Genomic DNA, 20,567 nt, shown 5'->3' with positions numbered 1-20,567 from the left:
TCTTTTCAGTTTCACTGTCTTGACTGACTCTACAGGACATTTGCATCCAGAATTTGCACATATTTAGTTGAATCCATTACTCCCCCAATCTGTGCAATGTTTTCTGTGCCACTGACTGACGTACAACCTCAAAGAAGAATATTTTTACCTCGATGTTTAACAGTTGGCAAAGTACTGACTTAGTAGGGTGCACAAACGTCTGTACATGTACCACTACTGTACTGTGCTTCTATTCTGTAAGTTCATTAAATAAAAAGTAACCGCATTAACATTTGTGTTTTCTCGATAGAGCTGGGACTCATGGTTGAAAGCGATATCATGGCATTAACAAGAATATTTTTATAGCAAGTGTATGCAAAATCACTGGTAAAATCATTAGAGCAATGCTGAATGCATTTTATGGTATTTTAGTGTTGTACATATTCTTTAAACATGTAAACCAAAACCTTAAATTAGTGCATTCATTTTTAATTAATTTTTGCTTGTCATTATTTAAAAAGATAGCATTTAAATACTAGTACCTCTGAAAGTCAATAATTGCATCGAATTACCACCCAGGACTATTTCCAGAGCCAAGTAGCACACACACACACACACACACACACACACACACACTTGCAGGGTATCAGTATATTGTCTTTTTGCTGTCAAAAACACCTGTAATCAACAAATACTGTGTTTTAAGCTGCAACAAGAGAAAAATGGAAACCAATATTGAAATGCTATTTTTATTAAATACTCTTTCATTTTCCAATAATAACAAAGATATGAAAAACAACCACCCAAACAAACACTTGATAGTTTTAAATGTATGATTTTTATTAACTGTATGGTCATGCAAAAATCCAGCATCCAATTGAAACTCAGAGTATAGACATATGTAGCCCCTTTAGTATAAGGTTACACTGCAATAAATTTACTTACAAAGGGGTTCTTACAAGCTAAGGCGTCTGCTAATTTTTAATGCATTTTAACGTGAGATAACATCACTTGATTTCGATTATCTCAGACAGAGCCATTTCATAACCTCGAGGATGCAAGTAACATAGATTTCCATTTCTTTATCAAGTAAACAGTGAAAAATTACCAGAAAGTAGACATGCATATTTCTTCCATTTGTAAAACTGCATATATAGTGTTACTGTTAAAGATTGTGATTTTAATTATCCTTTTTCAACATTTGTTTTAAGCGTTTCAAGAATCTTTTTGTCCTCTCCGTTCAGTCAGGTACTGTTTTAATCTAACATATATTAGACATTTGCCAAAGTATTTGAACTATGCAGTTCATTTTAGTTTTGCAAACATTTGCATGTTTAAAACTACAATTTATATGAAGCAAAACAGACAGCAAGCTACTTTACCCAGTGTGAATGATCTTGTACATAGGTGGCGCCATAAGCCCAAAGTTTTTCTGTGTACAGTAAAGTTTACAAGTTTACATTTGGTCTCATATTCTATGTGCAACAGTGAGGCTAAAAAAGTCGATACCCTGTTATGTTAAAATGGATCTCACTGACACTTCAGGTGAAGCAGGGAGTTCACTCTAGTACTTCTGTGGAAGCAAAGACAGCCCATCATTTTAATTTTATGAGCAAATTAACTTAAAGTTGACATAATTACTACTGAATAGTAATGTTGAGATTTAATTTGAATTGAATTTATGTGGATTGAATTGATGTTTGAGATTTCCAGAACGTGATTTCAAGAGGTTCAATTTTAAAAACTTGATTTAAATGTTTTTGAAGGGTTGATAAATTCAAATTCCAGATAATTTATGCAAAAAAAAAAAAAAATACAGATTACAATTTGGATTCGGACACCAAACTGATGAAAAATTGAAAAATTCAACCTTGAGCTTTATATCCTATCAGGTTAGTCACATGATAAAAAGAAAGACAAGTTTAAACTGGAAACCACACACACCTGGGTGAAATAATTCAATGTAAAAACTGTGGGAACTAAATCTGAACATTCAGTTTTATGTAGTGATTAAATTTCACAATTTAGGTGACTATTTGCGTATAAAACTCAAATTATTATGACCTTTCTTTGCCTCCATACAATTCCCAATGAGACGATGGACTGTACTGGAATTCAGTGCCCAGACTCTTGGCTACTGTGCAAAAATGTGAGCCTTTTGCTGTCATATTGTTATACAGGGGCTGTTCAGCAGATGGATCACTCAAACTGAGAACTGATAGTTCTGATTTTATGTGTACGATGTTCTTAAAAATACAACATCTCTGTCCAGAGAAACAGATTTAACTTTAACAATATAGGAAAAACTGTTACTCTGAGCGTTTTTCAGTGGAACTATTTTGCGGTTGAATTTTTAATGCACCAAAAATGAAATGTGTTTCGCCTCCATTGTCCAGAGGTGGAGGAAGAAATCTCAAAAGAATATCTCAAAATCCAACAATTAAACCAAAACTACCCGCATGGCTAGATAGCAAAATAGGGGTTAGTGAGAAAATATTTTTGTTGTTTTTAGAAAACTCAGTCAGCTGGAGCTGGAGGGAGAAAAGTAAATAAAGTACTACAGAGAAACAACTTATCTTTCAGCTGAGGTTACTGAGAGTTACTGAGCATGAGGGGGAAAAAAGGACTGAATTTATGTTAATACGACGTAAATGCATGGTCATGGTGATTGTTTAACTATTCAACAGTGGTTCCCAACATGGGGTCAAGTCCAAGAGATAAGGAGATGACTGAATTTTGCTACGCCTCTTGGCGTCTTATCACCGTCTGTAGATCAGTGGAATAATGTGAAACAACTGGCAGGAATGCTCATCGTGTCACATGCATGCGCCTCATTGGGAAACCCTGTCTGCTCCATAGTGCTACTATCGGTTGCTTTCAATAGGATAGGGACAAAAACTTGGCTTTTTTTCTTGTGAAATGTCCGGTAGTTTTACCGTTTCAGACCAAATCAAACAGACTGAGAGGAGAAAATCACTTATAGGTGGACCTGTGATGTGGATACAGCCTCATTTTAACAAGTCACAAGGCAAAAATCTTGGGAATCATTATTATACAACTAAATATTTAAAAAAAAGTTTGAGAGATCACTGCAGCCGCTGCCTATTCCTGTCACTCAGTAGACTCAAAATGGATTTGTCAAGAAAAACACAAGTGTAACTAATAACATTAATGATGGCTCAGTTCCATTAAGTGCGCCAGGAAGCCATAGCAATACAGTACCAGGACCCTGGTACTGGCAAGACTAAATAGGATGCAGCCTAAATTGGTATCACTTACACCTGTGCCTTTCCTGCTACAACATGTCAAAATGTCTGCTGCGAAGGTCTATTTGGCTTCATATTAGTCGAACAAAACTGCCGCTTTCAACTTGATCCAACGGTCCAAATACTTTGGCAAACTGACAATGAAGCTGTTTGTTCCCTCAGATCAGTTTCCCTCCTCCTAGATAACCTGTTAAGTTTACCTGCATCTTACTCTTTGATTGAAACATTCCCGTAACTGTGCAGAAATACACACACAATGAAAGAAAAGCATCTTGTCAGATAGGTGGCGTCGACAGACAACTGGGCCAGTGCCCACAGCACAAACAGAACTACTTTGAGCCATAAAAAACATTACATAGTTTCAGGACTGGTTTTACAACGCATCGTCGTTATGGTGCAAAAAGTGAGGGGGGGGGGCACAGTTTTCATGGCATGTCATATATGTCACAGCACTCAGAGAGAAGCAGATGATAAAGTAGGACGTGGCTCACATGTGATTCACAACGTTTTTAAAAATCTGCTCGACTGTCAATGTACGTACACAGATGATATGTGATGATGTGAAGCATCATTGTGGTTTCTGCATTTAGGTGACCATCAGCGACAGCCCACCGGGTGCGAGAGTTACTATGGAGCAGCCCAGCCCAGCACAGGGACGGGACAGACGGAAAGCCTCGTCCCTCCGCCGGTACAAAGCCACACACTCACAAAGGTTCTATGACAGTGAAAAAACAGTGCTGCAAACCTTAACCACTGACACGCAGATATGTTCTGTCCTCCTAAAAGGGAGAATCTTTGATCTCATGTGCTTCTATGATGTTGTAAACTTCAATATAATTAGCCACAGAAGTGTATTAAGTCTTTTTGCTCTAATATTTCAGTATCTGGTGTGTGTTGATCAGCGTGTAAAAGAACAACTGGCGTAGTAAAAAAAAAAAAAAAAAAAAAAAATTGTGGCAGTCTCAGCCTCCATTCAGTTCAACCCCTATTTTTTTTTTTTTTTATAGTTCTAGCTAAAACAACTGATAAAAATATCAACATCAAAACACTAACAACTACAACATTTACAACAGAAACTGTGACAAAAGGGACCAAATCCATTGATTGCCATCAGCAAAGGTCCCACAACCCTTGAGCCGGCATAGCCCTCTTCCCATCATGCCTTGTTTTTTTTTTTTTCCAATCCCTCGGCTGCATTCCCTTTTTAACATGCTTTTTATAGTGCCAGGACTTCACACAGAAGTACAGCAAGCCAAGACGGACAATATACAAATTTTAAGAACACAATCAAAACAAGAAACAGGCATAAGGGTGACATCATCATCATCAAACGGTGTGGTGCTACTAAGACAGCAATGGGGCTGGTTAGCGAAGGTCACAAGTGTAACACGTGTGCAGAGTATAAGAGGCAGGAATGATGGAAGTAGAGGGGCAGAGGTAGGGTGGGAGGGAAAGGATTCTGGCGAGCATAACCTGAAGTTGCAGAAAGGTTCACTCCCTCAGAAGAGTGAACACAACAGCATCGAGTCCTAAGTGTCTGTGCAGAAACAGTACAGGCCATTAGATAGTTCAAATATATCATGCTTCACACCAAAAACACACAAACAGATAACATAAACCTAAGAAGTCGGCGCGAGAGTGTGTCCATGATAGTTTCAGATATGTGAGGAGCTTCAGACTTTGACCGATTGGCGCCTCCCAGTGTTCGACTCCAAACACTGCAGGGCAGACAGATGCAGGCCTTCTGCAACTTCAGGATGAGCTGGCCTGGATGTTGTGTCTAAAGCTCAAGAGAGGCTCAACCCTAAAGGCTGGAGCGCAGGGACCTCAAGTGTGTGTGTGTGTGTGTGCATGTGCATGTGCATGCATGGTATGTGTTTGTATTTACACCTCGGGACCTGAAAGCAGAAAAGAAAACACCCACACTCTCATGCTTAACTACCCTCCTTACACGCTGAAAATAAATTCATGTTTCCCCTTTTCTCCTATATAAATATCTATTTATACACAACTCTATTAAATAAAACCCCCCTTTTGATTAAAAATTATCCTTTTTCAACACAAAATACTTTAAAATACATCATTCAGGAGATAAAAATCAAACAGCTTAATAACACATAATACAAAAAGACAAAATAAAAATGAAGGTCCCTTCAGTAACGTATCCCATCGTCTAAACCCCTTTAAACATTGTGTACAGATGCTCAAACCTGACACTTAAATGGGTGTTAAATTCTGATATTAAGTCGATATTAGTTGATCCCATTCCCATAAACCCCACCTGCGCATACCTGTTATTTGTAAAACAAACAATACTTCTATTAAAGTAGACATTCTGCTGCTCTCTCAAGACAGAAATAAATCAGTTTTCCACATATTATACTTGCCCCCCCTGTCCTATTCACTAGTGGGAAGTGTACTGGTTTTTCTGTTGTTATATACATATTTTTTTTAAACATGTTAATACTTTTCCAGACAGCAGACAAAACAAAGACAGGGAAATAAAGGCCTTGGGAGAAAAGGACCAGGACAGCACCACCCCTGTGTTGCCACCAGAAGCATGCACCATCTGCAAGAACGGGCTGGCGTCAGCCGGGCCCCAACATCATCTAGCTAGGGTTGGACTGGATTGGTGTTGGCCGGTCATTTTTGTTTTTGTTTTTTTGGTTTGTTTTTGGTTGTTTTTTTTTCCATGTAATTGTAATGTATTTTCCCCATCTTTTGTGATTTTACAACTTTCCAAGCAGCCTCTTCTCGGCCAGGATCCAGGTACCAATCCGACCACGGAGAATAAATGCTCCAAACAGCTTTAGAGTTCAGGCAAAGCTGGAGAAGGAAGAATGCAATGGTTAGTGTGTAAACTGTCTATGAGGGGTCAGTTCACTAAAACCAAAAACTTCTTTCCTAATTTAGACTTAATGGTATGTAGCATTGCAGATGATTTCAGATTTATTTGCTCAGGAATTGAGAACTATGATTTCTGCTTTCACTGCAATACAATGGAGGTGAATGGAATTTCACTTGTGCTGCCTAAAGCTTAAAAAAATGACATTTAAAAAAATCAACAGCAATGTGTCTTTCCATTAGAAAGACACATTGCATAGTGAATAGACCTCGGGCTAGAACCAGTCGTTTGAACAGATTCATTCGTACATCACACATATGACTGATTTAGGAGAACTTGTGGAATTCACCAATTTTCTCATACTTAACAAAATTCACGAGTTGTCCAGACAATCGGCTTTTCTCTAGAGTGAAAATTTTTTTTTTTTCACATTTCTTCCCCGAATATGTGTCACCTTGCACGCACCAGGGAAACTGGGGCCCCCTTCTGGAGCCAGACCTGGGAGGGGAGATGCAAGCGCATGTCTGGTGCCACCTGGGGACTCTATAGTCCTCTTGGGGGACTTCAATGCTGGGCAACGAGAAACCTGGAGGCGGGCGATCTGGAGGAATGGCCCGCCTGATCTGAACCTGAGTGGTGCTTTGGTATTGGACTTCTGTCTTATTGTCAGCGATTGGCTATAACAAACACCATGTTCAAGCATGGGATGGTTCATGGTGTACTTGGTACCTGAACGCCCTAGGCCTAAAATGGATTATCCACTTTGTGGTCATATCAGAGCCGCAGCCGGATGTCACAAAAATGTCATAGAAGGGTTAAAAAGGAATTTCACGCCGCACAGCTTCAGGTCCTGCTGTTGGAAACCAGCAGAAAAAACATAACAAACGGAGTAGTGTTAGTAGTTGTATTAGGGGACCCTAAAATACACCCAATGATTTGACATGAAGTTAGATGCCAAAAAAACGTCCTGCTAAAGCAAAGTGGTACATGACTTAGATGGGAGGCGGTCATGGGGATGTCGTTTCACTACTGTGAGCACCACAGTTAAAATTTCCTTCCCTTTATATTGAGCTGGTGTGCAGAAACCTCAGAGGCAGATATCTCAAAATTTAAAACATCTCCTTGGCTAGGTACCACTAGGGCTAAGTCAGAAAACACGTGTTTCTTGTGATTCGGCTGAAATGACCCTTTAATGTGCATTACTCGTTTTTTTTCTCCATCAAAGTAGAAATTGATATTTCAGCAGTTTGGAAAATATACGTATTTTGCATTCTTCCTAAGAAAGAGATGAGAAGATCGATTTCATCTTCATTTTGACTCAGGATGTCATAAGCTTAGTTTACTCGAGCTTAGCTTAGCATAAAGACTGTAAACAGGGGGAAATAGCTAGCCTGACCCTGTCCAATGATTAAAAAAAAGAAAAGAAAACAGACCTTCCAAAGTCTCTTAAGGTCACTAGTTAACACTTTATATTTTGTTTGTTTGATCTGAACTCACACAGAGATGTAAAAACAACAACTGGGCACAGCTGGGTACAGTGACGTCTGTTGGTCGCAGAAGTGCTGGGCGAGAACCTGCCTAGAATAACACATCGTTTCTTTTGGTGTATGGATTAAACAAACAAGATACAATGTGTGTGTAAAGGTGATGGTAGTTGCATCTTTCACCTGAAAGAGGCAGGCTAGCTGTTTCCCCTCACCTCCAGTCTTTATGCTATGCTGGACTAACCACAACCTGACTCAAGCTCCGTACTCAACGCAGACTAGTGTCGAGCTTCTCATCTAATTCTGTGAAAGGAAACAAATATGTCTGTTGCAAAACGTTGAACTATTCCTTCATAATAACTGTAAATTAAATAGTATGTGTTTGTCTTTTACGAGCCTAAATCCTTCCATTTCCTCCAAACTCGATTTCAAATGATTGTGGGAAGTGAATCTGAAGCTAATAAAATCATGATCTACATTATCGTGTTAGTGGGAAGTTTGTCTTTTCATTACAGATTGCGTGCATTCACTGTTAACTTTGTCAGTGCCTCCAGTTAACATGAGAGACGCCTGTTGTCTCAATTTTAGGGCAAACACTTACTCATCAGGGAAAAGCCCTGGGGAGACTAACAATAAAGCTGCATATTGTAGCTCTTAAAAAGAAAATGTTGCACAATAAAAACTCTCAGAATATCCCAATAACCTGTGCAAATAGTTTTCACAGTTGGCCATAATCCTTGCATGCAGCCTGAAACTGTTACTGCAACCTTCAGGCTGTAATAATAGTGACATGTTATCACCTTACCTGGGCCTGGGTTCAGTTCACTGCAGGGGTGCAGCCGGTGCTCCTGAGCAGTGGAAATGCACATTGAGCCATTTGGCATCGCGGCGATGCCACACACGCGTCTCCTCTGACTGGCAGGAGCGCGGTCGGCCCTGGCTGTCGATGTACTGGGTCAAGCGGATGTAAGCGATGCAGGCAGCATCCTCACCAATCAGATGGACGTGGGGGTTGAGGATGGTGGTGTGCACTGGCTTGCTGTTTTTACTCAGCACTGTGATGATGGAAACGTGCAGTTCAGCTGTTTCTAAATGGACTTGTCAGGTGTGAATGTGCAGCTAAGTAGCCCAATTTGAGGGCGTCTAGCATATTACAGGCAATTACATAGGCATAGGCAACACTTGTTGGCACCTTAAAAGGGCAGGAGGAGATAACTGTTATATATCTGAAGTTAGGTAAGTGAGATTATAGATTGATTACTTTAAACTGACATTTAATGCGTCTGAATAAATGGACATATTATAGATGTCTCGCTTATCATTTTATACATATTTCCCTCAAAATTCAGCATGACTTTAGTTAAGGTTGGAAAAGCTGTAATCTCTACTTGAACCTTAAAGTTCTGTGCTTAACCTCAAATTATATTTTAGTGATTTTTACACGTTTCTTTGATAATTACACAACACTGACCTTGAACTGAACTAGTGATGACAAAGTTTGCCTCTAGATTCAAAGAGAACAGCTGAGCACTAGATTGATGAAGACTGCATTACAAATCCACAAAACAGACTGAAACTGAACTTACGATTCTCAAAGTAGAACTTGTGAAAGTCCATGCCCTCCACCAGGTTTCCAAGAGCCTCTGGCTCAAAAGAAGTCAGTCCAGGGTCACAGATTCTCCTGTCAGAAGAAAACACAACCATAAATACACATTTACTTTCTCTTTTATTCAATTCTGAATTTGTTAAATCAGAATTTATTCTGCAAGTGAAAGTGCCTGTGAAGAATCATGACCGCTAAATGCTAAGAGATGACATGACTTATCAAGCTTTGAGATGTGTTGAACCTAAAATGAACATTTTGAAGTGATGTATTTTACAAGAAATAAAGAGTTTCCTTGTGTTATAGATGACAAAATGTTTTCAACACGGCAAAAAGGTGAGCCTAAAACAAGCCGCTTAAAAGACGATGACTTGTCCACAGAGAAGTCTGATTGAGTTGCATATGCAAACTTACGTATAAGCTTCAAAATCCCCATTGTTGATGGCCTCAATCAACTGCTCTGTCATCTTTATTATCTCCTGTTTACGAGCTGTGAGACAGAAAGAAAAAGAAGGGAAGAGGGGGAAAACAAGCAGAAGAGGTTAAAGACGGTCAGAAATCATGCGGACTGTGAACATGCAAGTATCGCTCCTCTCGCTTTCATTGACTCTCACTGCCTCACCAGGCTGAAAACCTCTGACATTTGAAACAAAATCTCATCACGGGCATGATGAGCACCGCTTCCGGTAATAATGAGAGCGACATTTGAAGTCAGCCTGTAAAAACACGCCACATACTCTGGTCTCTATGTTACATCCAGTAAATCCTTAAATCTTTAACCAAGAACTAAAATTTAAATAAACTAAAACAACTAAGGTAACTTGTCTAAACTAACACAACCACAGAAATCTCTCACTGTGCACCCGCAAACCCACACCGCTACAATTTTTAAATTTAAAACCACCAAATTACGTGGGAAAATGCATATAATTACCCATATACACCAGAAATTAAGCGATGCACAGAAGTCAAGAAAATAGAAGTACACCAAACCAGACAAGCACAAACTGCAAACACACACCAGGGTTTATGGATTGATATGCTATGAATTATTTTTTTCACTTACATGTAGCTACTGAGTCAGGAGAGCCTGCAAACCTGCATGAAACTCTGTGTTCATAATGTCTTACAAACAAATCAGTTTCTTTCCCCAAGTCCTCAAACTGTCTGCCATCAAGTGGCTCAGAAAGTTAAAACCGACAGTATGAACACTGTTTCAGGAGCCTTTGCACAAGCACTGCACAACCTGCCCGGCACTTACTCTGCTGCAGGTTGCTGCAGCTGCCCGTCGAGGGTGACAGAGCAGACTCTGGTTCAGGACAAGGGCTCTGAGCTGGACCGGTCTGAGCTACAGGGGTTGTGGGGCTGCTAGCAGCCTCCTGCAGGGGACCAGCTGCAGGCAGACACAGTCAGCCCAGTAAAATAAAGTTATATTTAGCAATGCTGTGAAATCATGTATATAACTATTTACATGACATTAAACATTGTTTATCCTGCAAAAATTATATCAAGCAGGAAATTAGACACAAGACCATCAGGAAGTACAGAAAGGGAGCAGTAATCTGCAGTCAGGCCTGGGTGCCAGTAGATGGCAGCACAGGAGGGCAGAGGGGAACTAATGCAGTCAGTTGGGTGGGAAGAGTGGGACTGAAGAGAACACATTTTTTTCTTATTTGCACAGATCAGCCACGACATTAAAACCACGTGCCTAATATTGTGTACATCCCCTCGCGCCGCCAAAACAGCTCTGACCCGTCGATGCATGGGCTCCACAAGACTTCTGAAGGTGTCCTGTGGCACCAGGCGCCAAGACGTTAGCAGCAGATCCTTTAAGTCCTGTGAGTTGCGAGGTGGGGCCTCCATGGATCAGACTTGTTTTTCCAGAACATCCCACGGATCCTCGATCGGATTGATTGCCTCCAACCATTGCTGAGCAAGTTTTGCAGTGTGGTAGGGTGCAGTATCCTGCTGAAAGAGGCCGCTGCCATCGGGGAACACTGTTGCTATGAATAGGTGTATTCGGTCTGCAGCAATGTTTACGTGTCAAAGTAACATCCACGTGAATCCCAGGACCAAAGGCTTCCCGGCAGAATAAATTCCCAGAGCATCAGACTGCCTCCGCCGGCTTGCCTTCCTCTCATAGTGCATCCCTGCTGCCGCCTCTTCCCCAGGTAAACAACGCACGCACACCAAGCCGTCCATATGGTGTATCATCATCCAGTTGTGATGCTCATCTGCCCATTGTAGGCGCTACTGGCAGTGCACAGGGTTCCGCACAGGCACTCTGCCCTATCTGCCGCCTTGCAAAAACCTGCCATGCACTGGGTGTTCTGACAGCTTTATATCACAGCCAGTATTAAGGCTTTCAGCAAATTGTGCTACAGTAGCTTTTCTGTGGGATTGGACCGCACGGGCCGGCCTTTGCTCCCCACGCGCATCAGTGAGCCTTGGGAGTCCGTGACTCCGTAGCACTGGTTCACTGGTTGTCCTTCCTTGGGCCACTTTTGGTAGGTACTGACCATTGCATACAGGGAACACCTCACAAAAGCTGCCGTTTTGGAAATGGTCTGACCCAGTTGTGCAGCTGTCACAAATTGGGCCTAGTCACTGTCGCTCAGATCCTTACGCTTGCCCATTTTTCCTGTTTCCAACACATCAACTTCAAGAACTGACCGTTAACTTGCTCCCCAATATACCCCACCCCTTGACAGGTGCCATTGTAAGGAGATAATCAATGTTATTCCCTGTGAGTGGTTTTAACATTGTGGCTGATTGGTGTATGTGGAGGCTTTTCAACATCAACATGTCTTGCTTTGCTTGCAGTGTAGATTTGCTGCTGAAGGTCTGTTGGTGGGTATAAGAGGAAGGGTCAGGACACAAAGGTCAGAGGTAAACTACTGCCAACTTACAGGTGGGTGGTGGGCAGTGAGGAGACAGGGTCGGGGTCTGTTCCTCAGTAGTGCTGCACTGGCTTAACACTGCACTGTCTGTACTAGTAGAGTCACAGACAGCCGCTGCCCCCGTCACAAGAAGAACACACAATTACAAACAGATGCACATGGACACAGACCCTGAGATATTCCTACAGTCTAGTAGGAACTTATAAATTAATCTATCCATAGCTTTTTGGATTAATGGATTGTTTAAATGCCAAAAAATAGTGAAAAATGCCATTCACAAGTTCCATAATTATCTGTCGATCAACTACTCAATTAAGTGACTAACTGTTTCAACACTACAATTGAGCATTGTATCACTTATCACAATACACAAAATAGGGCACACTGATATAGACATAGGTGAGGTGGAAACCAACTGCATACAGGCACACACACACATACAGAAACAGCAAAGCCAGCTGATTCTGACACCCGAACGACGATCAGCGGCCGGCTGCGCCAGAAACGTGTACGTTCAAACGAAGCTTTGTTTGAAAGTAGTGTGGGAGTAAAAACAAGTTGCACAATATAAAGTACTTACAGCATAAAATGAAGGTATAACTTAAACCTGCAATAACTGATTTTTTTGGTAACATGGGGGGAGTGGAAACAAGTTTTGAACACAACACTGACAACTCGTCTTAAGTTGACATGGTTAAATTATCAACCAGTTGCTTATTTCAGCAGTTACAGAGCAACATTATTATTCACATAATGAATATAAGCTTCTAGCAACTCCTGAGGGAAATATCTGTCTCTCTAGTCACTAACTTTGTACGTCTGCTTTTTGGCGCTGAGTAGGTATTGTACAATGTTTTTGTCTATTGAAAACAGTTGCCGGCTGTGGCCGAAACAACTCTATGAGAGCGATGAAGTGAACCAAAACAATAAAGTTGTGGACAGGACAGCTAAACAGCTGAAAGTCCCCATAATGTTCCATGAAGAGAGCTGCAGATTCAAGTGATAATTCTCTGTAGTTCCATCACTACGAGCAACCCGTTTCACATTGTCACATAACAAAGCATTTTTATTATAAAAATATAGATTATAACCTCGTTAAAATTTACACCTGCCCCAAGCAAGTGTCATTTCTTTACTACTTAGCGCTATTTTACACTCAAACGTGCGATCCGCTGGTGCAACAGGCTGCAGAAAACTTGAAGCTGCAGAGTTGCTGGTAAGCAGTTGCAGACTATGTGACATTCTGGTCCCTCTACTCTAGCATGCCAACCCAGTGCTTCATCATTGAGTCCCTGATATCGCACAGGGAGGTGCTGATGCATCCTAGTAGTGTTTGAGTTTTTATATCAGGGGAGACAAGAGTAATTGCACTACATTCATTGAGGTTTCATCCAAAGCAACCTGAACTAAGTGCAATCCACCTCAGAGAAAGACAGACGAGAGAACGGGAACAACAGACTCTTGATTGCCTTTCGGTGACAATCCAGTATATGAGCGCGTGCTGGTAAACCCACGGAAAGCTGCTCAAGTAACTGGATTAGCTCTGTTCTAGAAAGCTGCAGGTAGCTCCCTCCTACTTTGTTCACCTGAAAAACATTTAAGGGTCATCCCCAAGCTGCAGACGACTAATTAAAGGCTTAAGTGGCGTGTGATGCTGGCATGCACACACTCACGGACACCAACGATCAAAATGAGGCAGAAGTATCCACAATGGTGAGCGTGAGATGCATCACATTCAAGGGATCCTGTGTTCGAGCCTTTGCAGATCTGGATGGAAATACTGTAAGAGCAGCGTGTCCTTAGTTCTGGGCACAGCAGTGTATACTATCAATCAAATTCTGCTTATTTTCCCCCACAGATCCTCGAACCTTTGGAGCAACTGAACAGGACGGACAAACTACCACTACACCACAACGCTGTTAGTACGTAGAGGAGACGAAAATAGAGACAACGGCAAAAGTACATTCTTTGGGGTATCGGCACTGTATTTTTTCCCCATTCATGCACAGTGTTTACACGAAACTGTCACATTTGTCTTTCCGTTGATGCTCTCCGGCATCTGTCATCTATTTACTAAACTCACTGCACTTATAACATAGTTGACAGTTACCTGAAACCTCCACCCAGTAGACATGCTTTAACTCAAATAAAGTATGAAATATATCGTAATATTTCTCTATCTGATCCGGAGATACAAAGTGAATAAAAAGAGGCATGCAGAGTAGGTGAAAGTTGGACAAGTACCTTTCCTACCTTTCATCTCCTCCTCTTCTGTGTTATTACAGCTCTCTGTGGAGCCCTGTCAAACAGAAAGGGTTGAGACAAAAAAAAGAGATTGACAGAGGAGTGGGTGGAAAAAAGAAAGGCGGAGAAAAGGGAGGACAGAGAAATAGCAAGACAAATCATCTTTTAATGTGTAAGTGAGATGTGATTGGCAAGCTTTGGACACTTTGCCCATATGGACACACAGACAACCTGACGGACAGATGGACGGGTGGACGTCTCCCTCCCAGGAGCACAAACCAGCCAGGACAGCAGCGAGGGGAAGCACAGAGAGCCACACACATCAAAGCAACAAAGTGTGTGAGCAATCTGAAATGCTGTCGCTAATTTTAACAGGAAGGAGCGTGCAAGTGCATGTCAATATTTAACTGCTCCTTAAGAGGAAGGAAGCCACTGGCATTTCAATATATAGTGATACTATCATCTTTGCAATCTTGTACACTAACATGACAGTGCAAGCAGAGTGGTTGCTAATTCCCATTTTAGTAAAGTACGAGTATTTAAAAATATAGTGCATGTGCTGCTGTTACGTACAGTGTAGGATTTTCTCTTTTATATCAATTTGAAATCAACGTTGACGCTGTATTGATCCTGAAGGCTCCCCCTGCAATAATTATATACGTTGACTGTTTCATCAACATCAATTCAGAGTTTCCAGTTGTGTTTTCTAGTTGCCTGATATCATCCCCTCTGCAAACATTAGAAGAAATAATTAAATTTTTTATTAAAAAATAGTATTCAGCTTTTTAAGCTTAAGGGGGAAAAAAGCAGGTTTGTTACATCACACGGCAAAGGCCACATACTTAGTGAATGGGATCTACACTGATTACGTGATGAAATGAGGATCGGCATATGTATGATTTTGCAGTAATTCATCAGCGCAGCATGTCAGCTTTTATAAGCTGGGTAAAGTCAAAATCAGGTGCTGATGTGTGAGGAAAACTTTGAACCACCAGGGTTGAAATTAGCTCAACGTAAGTATTGTAAAAATGTTTTTAATTAATTTAAGTTATGCATTAACAAACTGAAAGAAAAGGACAAATATCATCAAATTTGCCAATTTTAGTAAATATTTTTTTCTTATTTTGTCTTGAAATGGTGAATTATTTATTGAATGGTAAAATCAAATTGCAAAATGTTTTTGTCTATTTTAAAGTTTTTTAAATTTCACTTTTTTCCACAATTCATTTGTTTCCTGGATAAGCAGTATGCCCCCCTAAAATTTAAATCAGGCAAATCCACAGCGCAACACCAAGAACTTTGATTGGTCAAATGTTATGTGTTGGCTAATTAGCCTGGTCCCACTTGCAGCTCCCACAAGCATGAATTCATCATTTAAAGACAGAATAAGGAAATACAAATATTAATTGGCAAAGTGAATAAACTCGCTATAATATTTTAAAATGTATTAATTTATTACAATAATACAATGAAAGTCTACATAATGGTACACCTTCACGCTGGTTAAAATGTAAGCTACCCTCACTGCGAGCAGGCGCTGTACGGATCTGCTTCCAGATTTGGGGAGTTCACAGGATTCGACTCCTGTGAAATCATTTCTAGTAATCAGGAGGAGAAATAATGAAACATGCTGAAAGGAGGAAGCTCACATCAGGTGCGCAATGAAGCAGTTGTTGCATTTATTTAGTTATTTATTTTTGGGCAGCAATGTATTAAATGTATTCAGAGAAAATCCTCCACGAGTTACCTGCGAGTGTTAGTAGTGGCTGGTGGCTAGTGGTGGCAAAAGGAGCGGCTTACCTTGGTGCCGTCAGCTGGGTTGTGTACAACCGTTGTCTGGGCTTCCTGGGGGGAGGTAGGAGACACTTTAACATGCCGGGATGGGATGGGGGGGGGGGGCACCAAGGAAGATGCCAGGGAATATCAACGTATTCCATGACGACAAACAGACACGTGTGCGCACACCAAAACAAAGCAGAGGAGCTACAGTACAGAGGCTGTGGAGCATTTATGGTGATCAAATAGATGACTGTAGATGTCAAGGCGCTCAGTGTCAGTCTGTTCCCCTTTCAGCACTGTGGCCTACAGGATCATTTTAGAGTCTCCAAAATGCGCGGAAAACAGCCATGGACACTCAGAACAGCCAAGCACATATTGACCAGCCAGGGTCATGGCTGGGGAGGAGGGTTCTGTGAGTGACTGTATGTTCATGGGAGTGTGAGTGCTGGTGCTATGCCATGTTCATGTCACCTGGAAGATGACGTATGTACCAGGCTCAACTTTTTACTGGAGAGGCAGTGCACTTCAAGTTACAAATTGGAAGCTCGGATACATTCAACTTGGCGGCTAAATAATTACAGAAGTATCTGAAAAGCAAATAAATATGATGCATTAATGAACTAGGGTAGCAAGCACTCCAAAAAACACACAATACTATGCACTCTGTTTACCATATTATCACTTATGCTATGTCAGGATGATGGCCAGTTCAGCATAAGAAATAAAAATTGTAGACTGAGGCCACTTTATGGACACTTTTTGGTGTTTTGGGAGTGCCGCTATCCCGATTCATAATCTTGTCATTTTAAAAGAGCGCCCAGTTCACTCAGAAGGAAGCACACCTGTATCACATTTGAATGTTAACACCGATGGTTATCACCTGAAGTCCCTCATTCATGGCAAATAAACGATAATTTAAAGTCACTATGTGAAGATTCTGAAATTTAGTAAAGTACACTTGCTATTAGTAACAGTGGTAGTCCCCATTCTGAGTTGCCTGATGCCATGAACACTTCAGATTTATGTATGTGTGAATCTTTCCCACCACGACTTTCCATGCTACATGGCGTAAACGCTGCATTAGGCACGGTGACCGTGTGTTTGTGTAGCCACTCCTCATCCTCAACCTAGACCCCGCCACAGAAACACTCAGCACAAGGCAATTCAAGAGCTCCAAGTACTGCATTGTTCGGAAAACAAACCCATAGTATAGCGGTTTAGTCAGTCAGTCACACACTCAGGCTTCTGATCCCGATCAACACTGGCCCCAACATCCTGGAGCTATGGCCTTAGAACATGCATCCCCTTCGATTACATATTGGATTATGGGGAATTAATGTATTTTTGGGGCATTTTAAGCCTTTATTACAGACAGTGGAGATACAACAGGATGTCGCGGTTCACGGTCTTAACCCCTACGCTCCAGAGGCTCCCGATTATGGGGAATTTAGACTGGAAGATTTTAACCGGTCTGAGGAAATGCAATCCTTAGCTCAATAGCTTTGCAAGTTTGGCGTCTAGCTCACTAGGTTTTGCTGGAGTGCAGAATTCAGTACTTGCATTATGTAGGAAGTAATGGGAATCATGTATAATTTCTTGCAGAGAGTTAGATGAGAAGACTGATACCACTATCATGTCTGTACAGAATATTTGAAGGTACTGCCAGCAGGCAGTTAGCTTATCTTGACACAAAGACTCTGGCTCTGTCTAAAGGTTAAAAAAAAAAAAGTCCAACTGGCCAAACAAAGCAATTGGCCTCACAGTGGACTTTACTGATGCACTAAATGTTGAGAAGAGATGCTTGGCTTTCATTAAGTTGAGATTTTCTTGGTGTTTTTCGTGCTGCCATATTTGTCATACTTCACAGCTGGAGAAAGCCTTGTTCGAGCTCTACTGTATTTTGTATATATGGCTCAATCCCATTATACATATGAACAAAGGGGCTGCATCCTCATACAATTCTCTGATCTCTCTATTACCAGTCCACACCAGCTCCTGTTTTACCCAAACGTCCTCATCATTACAATTCACATATTGAAGAACAATTTGTGAGGGGCCGTCTTTTGATGTAGTAGAGTTTCAACCTTTGAGTTTTCGAGCTCTGCTTTCCAAGAAATTGCAATAACCCTGTCCTACTTCAAAGGAACACCATCAACAATGCTCAGGTGACACAGTTCAACACACAAAGGAGTCGCTAGGATGTGGCTGAGCAGAACGTGATTGAAGTGTCTGCTGTTGTACTGCAAAATGAAAGTAATTTGTCTACCTGTCAGTGTCGTGCACTGTGTAAATATATATATACATGTGTGTCCGCAGGAGGTTCGGGTAAAACACGAGCCAGGGGAGACACTCAAAGGAACAAAACCAGTCATTCAATTCAAAAATCATCAAATCCAACGCTAACATCACAATTTGTGTTCGAAAAAGTAGCAGAGAGGCAGAGGAGATTTTACTTAACATGGAATGTGACAAAAAGGTGATAGGGAGACAGAACTAAACATTAAAAAGATGGAACAATGTAATGATGCTGTAAAAAGCAACGTGAGAGAAACCAAATAGAGATGAGGTACCATTGGTGCTGAAGATGACATGCTGCTGTCTTTGGTGCTGCTGCTGCTTACTACACTGTTTTTACTGTTGTTCCCCTGCGACTGGGGCAAAGAAACACAACACAGAATGACTCCCACTGCTCCCACCGGGTCTAAACCATAAACCACCCTCTGGAAATCTCGGGTGGAAAACAGGAATGGAGCCATTAAATAGCCAATATCAATATTCCCCATGTTGTAAATGAGTACGATTTAAAGCTGCATAATCTGGAAGTGGGGAGTATATGCAGGAGTTCAATGCTAAACAGATTTATCTGAACATCTGTATCAATCATCTGCACCTTACTACCTTGTGCATTTTAAAGAGCAGTTGTTGTTGTATTCACCTGTAGGTCTGTTGTGCACTTAGCTTCAAAATAATTCCTGAATTTTCAACATGACCCTTCTTTTGCTCATCAGGAACTTGTAGAAACAGCTAAAGTGTCCTGCTCCATCAACATGTGAGTGTACTGACTTCCTAATTTTTTTTTTATCTGACATGAGTAGGGTTTGTTTCTATTGTAAACCTGTGTATTGACTGACTGAAGGGCTCTTTGAGTCTAGTATCCTGGCCTATGCCTGCATTAAATGACATCGTACAGCATTAAAAAAAATAAAATAAATAAATAATAATAATAATTTCAGAACAGTTAGTCAGCACATTCAAAACAATGAACCTACTTCCAGTCTGGATCGCATTAGTTATTTTCCCAGCACTTTAAGAGAAATCACACCTTTATATCTAAAACAAGTACCAGAAGTAAGTGGCCCATTTCTCGCAGCAACACAGCCAAACTTTGTGGAACAGATTTGGAAAATAAGTTTATAAATATGGCTACCAGTCCAGGTCTGTGCATGCAGTAAAAGGCCTTGATGAAAGGTTTTTTTCTGTAGAGAGTGTGTGCATGCGTGGAGGTATGTACTGTGTGTCGTCATTTCCCTCCTTTAGGTCATGCAAAGTTAGCTCAAAGACAATCCGGAAGCCTATTCACTGCAACTACTTAGTTCACACCCCATTGTCTTGAACAGACCCTGAACATTGCTTTGCCTGAATTCTGACGACTCGGTCCAAACCTCAATCAACCGTTGGTTCGCCAAAAAAAAAAGATGATAAATGAAAAGATTTGATTAGAAAACTTTAAGCAAAGTGTGGTTTCAAGATTGTACTTACATGAAATAGAAAACAATTTTTCTATCTTAAGTTAGATAAAATAATGTCTCAACAGTCTCCTGCACAGTCTATTACATTATTTTTACTGAATGAATATTTCTCTTGCAGGTGCAGCGGTGCACCCTGCTGAACTACAATATATAAAGCATAAGTTTTAATTAAACTAAAAGACAAGTTTACTGTCAAGTTCATTGGCTGTACTCTCAGGAATTCAATTGATATAATGAAAGCCATGAATTATAAGTATATCTGAAGCTACTGAGATGTATTTACAGCTTGTTTTTGTAAATATAAATAACTGGTCGTGGTTCGCACCCCGTGAAAAGTTGTATAATGTCCTCTGTTGCTCTGGAGGAGCTTCGTCAAGTCGGACAAATGACCCAGAGGATGTCATTGTGATTTCTCAGCTTGGGACTGGAGACCACAAATTTTCACCAGGAAATCTCTGTGACAAACTAGGCGTGGGGAGCTTGAAAAACATCGGCAGAGAGGGCCTCGTAAAAAGATGGCGCTGGGTGGAGAAATGCAGGATCTAGACGTTTCGGAGCTTGACCCATGCTAACAACTAAAACCTCAGCCTCTGCTGTCTTGATTTTGATTATTATTGTTTTTCTCGTGAGTTTCCCGGACTTTATGGAATCGTATATACCACATTCCTGGAGTATCCCTTCAATTTTCTATTGCTTTCTCACTTGAAGACTTATTTTG

At 40.9% G+C, this 20,567-nt stretch overlaps 1 protein-coding gene across 5 annotated transcripts in view; it reads right to left on the bottom strand.

Moving 5' to 3' along the window:
• Positions 1–820: 820 nt before the first annotated feature.
• Positions 821–20,567, bottom strand: part of camk2g2 (calcium/calmodulin-dependent protein kinase (CaM kinase) II gamma 2) — an 89,086-nt gene continuing 69,339 nt past the window's right edge. For 2 of the 5 annotated variants that reach the window (XM_040138500.1, XM_040138495.1), the window contains 7 exons: positions 18,671–18,751; positions 16,122–16,166; positions 14,322–14,376; positions 9,592–9,667; positions 9,161–9,255; positions 8,380–8,629; positions 821–6,071 (listed from right to left, as the gene is read on the bottom strand). In XM_040138500.1, the coding sequence (XP_039994434.1) occupies positions 8,397–8,629; positions 9,161–9,255; positions 9,592–9,667; positions 14,322–14,376; positions 16,122–16,166; positions 18,671–18,751 (585 nt within the window). In that variant the 3' untranslated portion in view covers positions 821–6,071; positions 8,380–8,396. The remainder of the gene's footprint in view (positions 6,072–8,379; positions 8,630–9,160; positions 9,256–9,591; positions 9,668–14,321; positions 14,377–16,121; positions 16,167–18,670; positions 18,752–20,567) is intronic. The other 3 variants (XM_040138496.1, XM_040138498.1, XM_040138499.1) reach the window with 3 other exon arrangements.

Source organism: Xiphias gladius, chromosome 11 (genome assembly GCF_016859285.1).
Source record: "Xiphias gladius isolate SHS-SW01 ecotype Sanya breed wild chromosome 11, ASM1685928v1, whole genome shotgun sequence".
Lineage (NCBI taxonomy): Eukaryota > Metazoa > Chordata > Actinopteri > Istiophoriformes > Xiphiidae > Xiphias > Xiphias gladius.
This window is presented reverse-complemented; position numbering and strand designations above follow the sequence as displayed.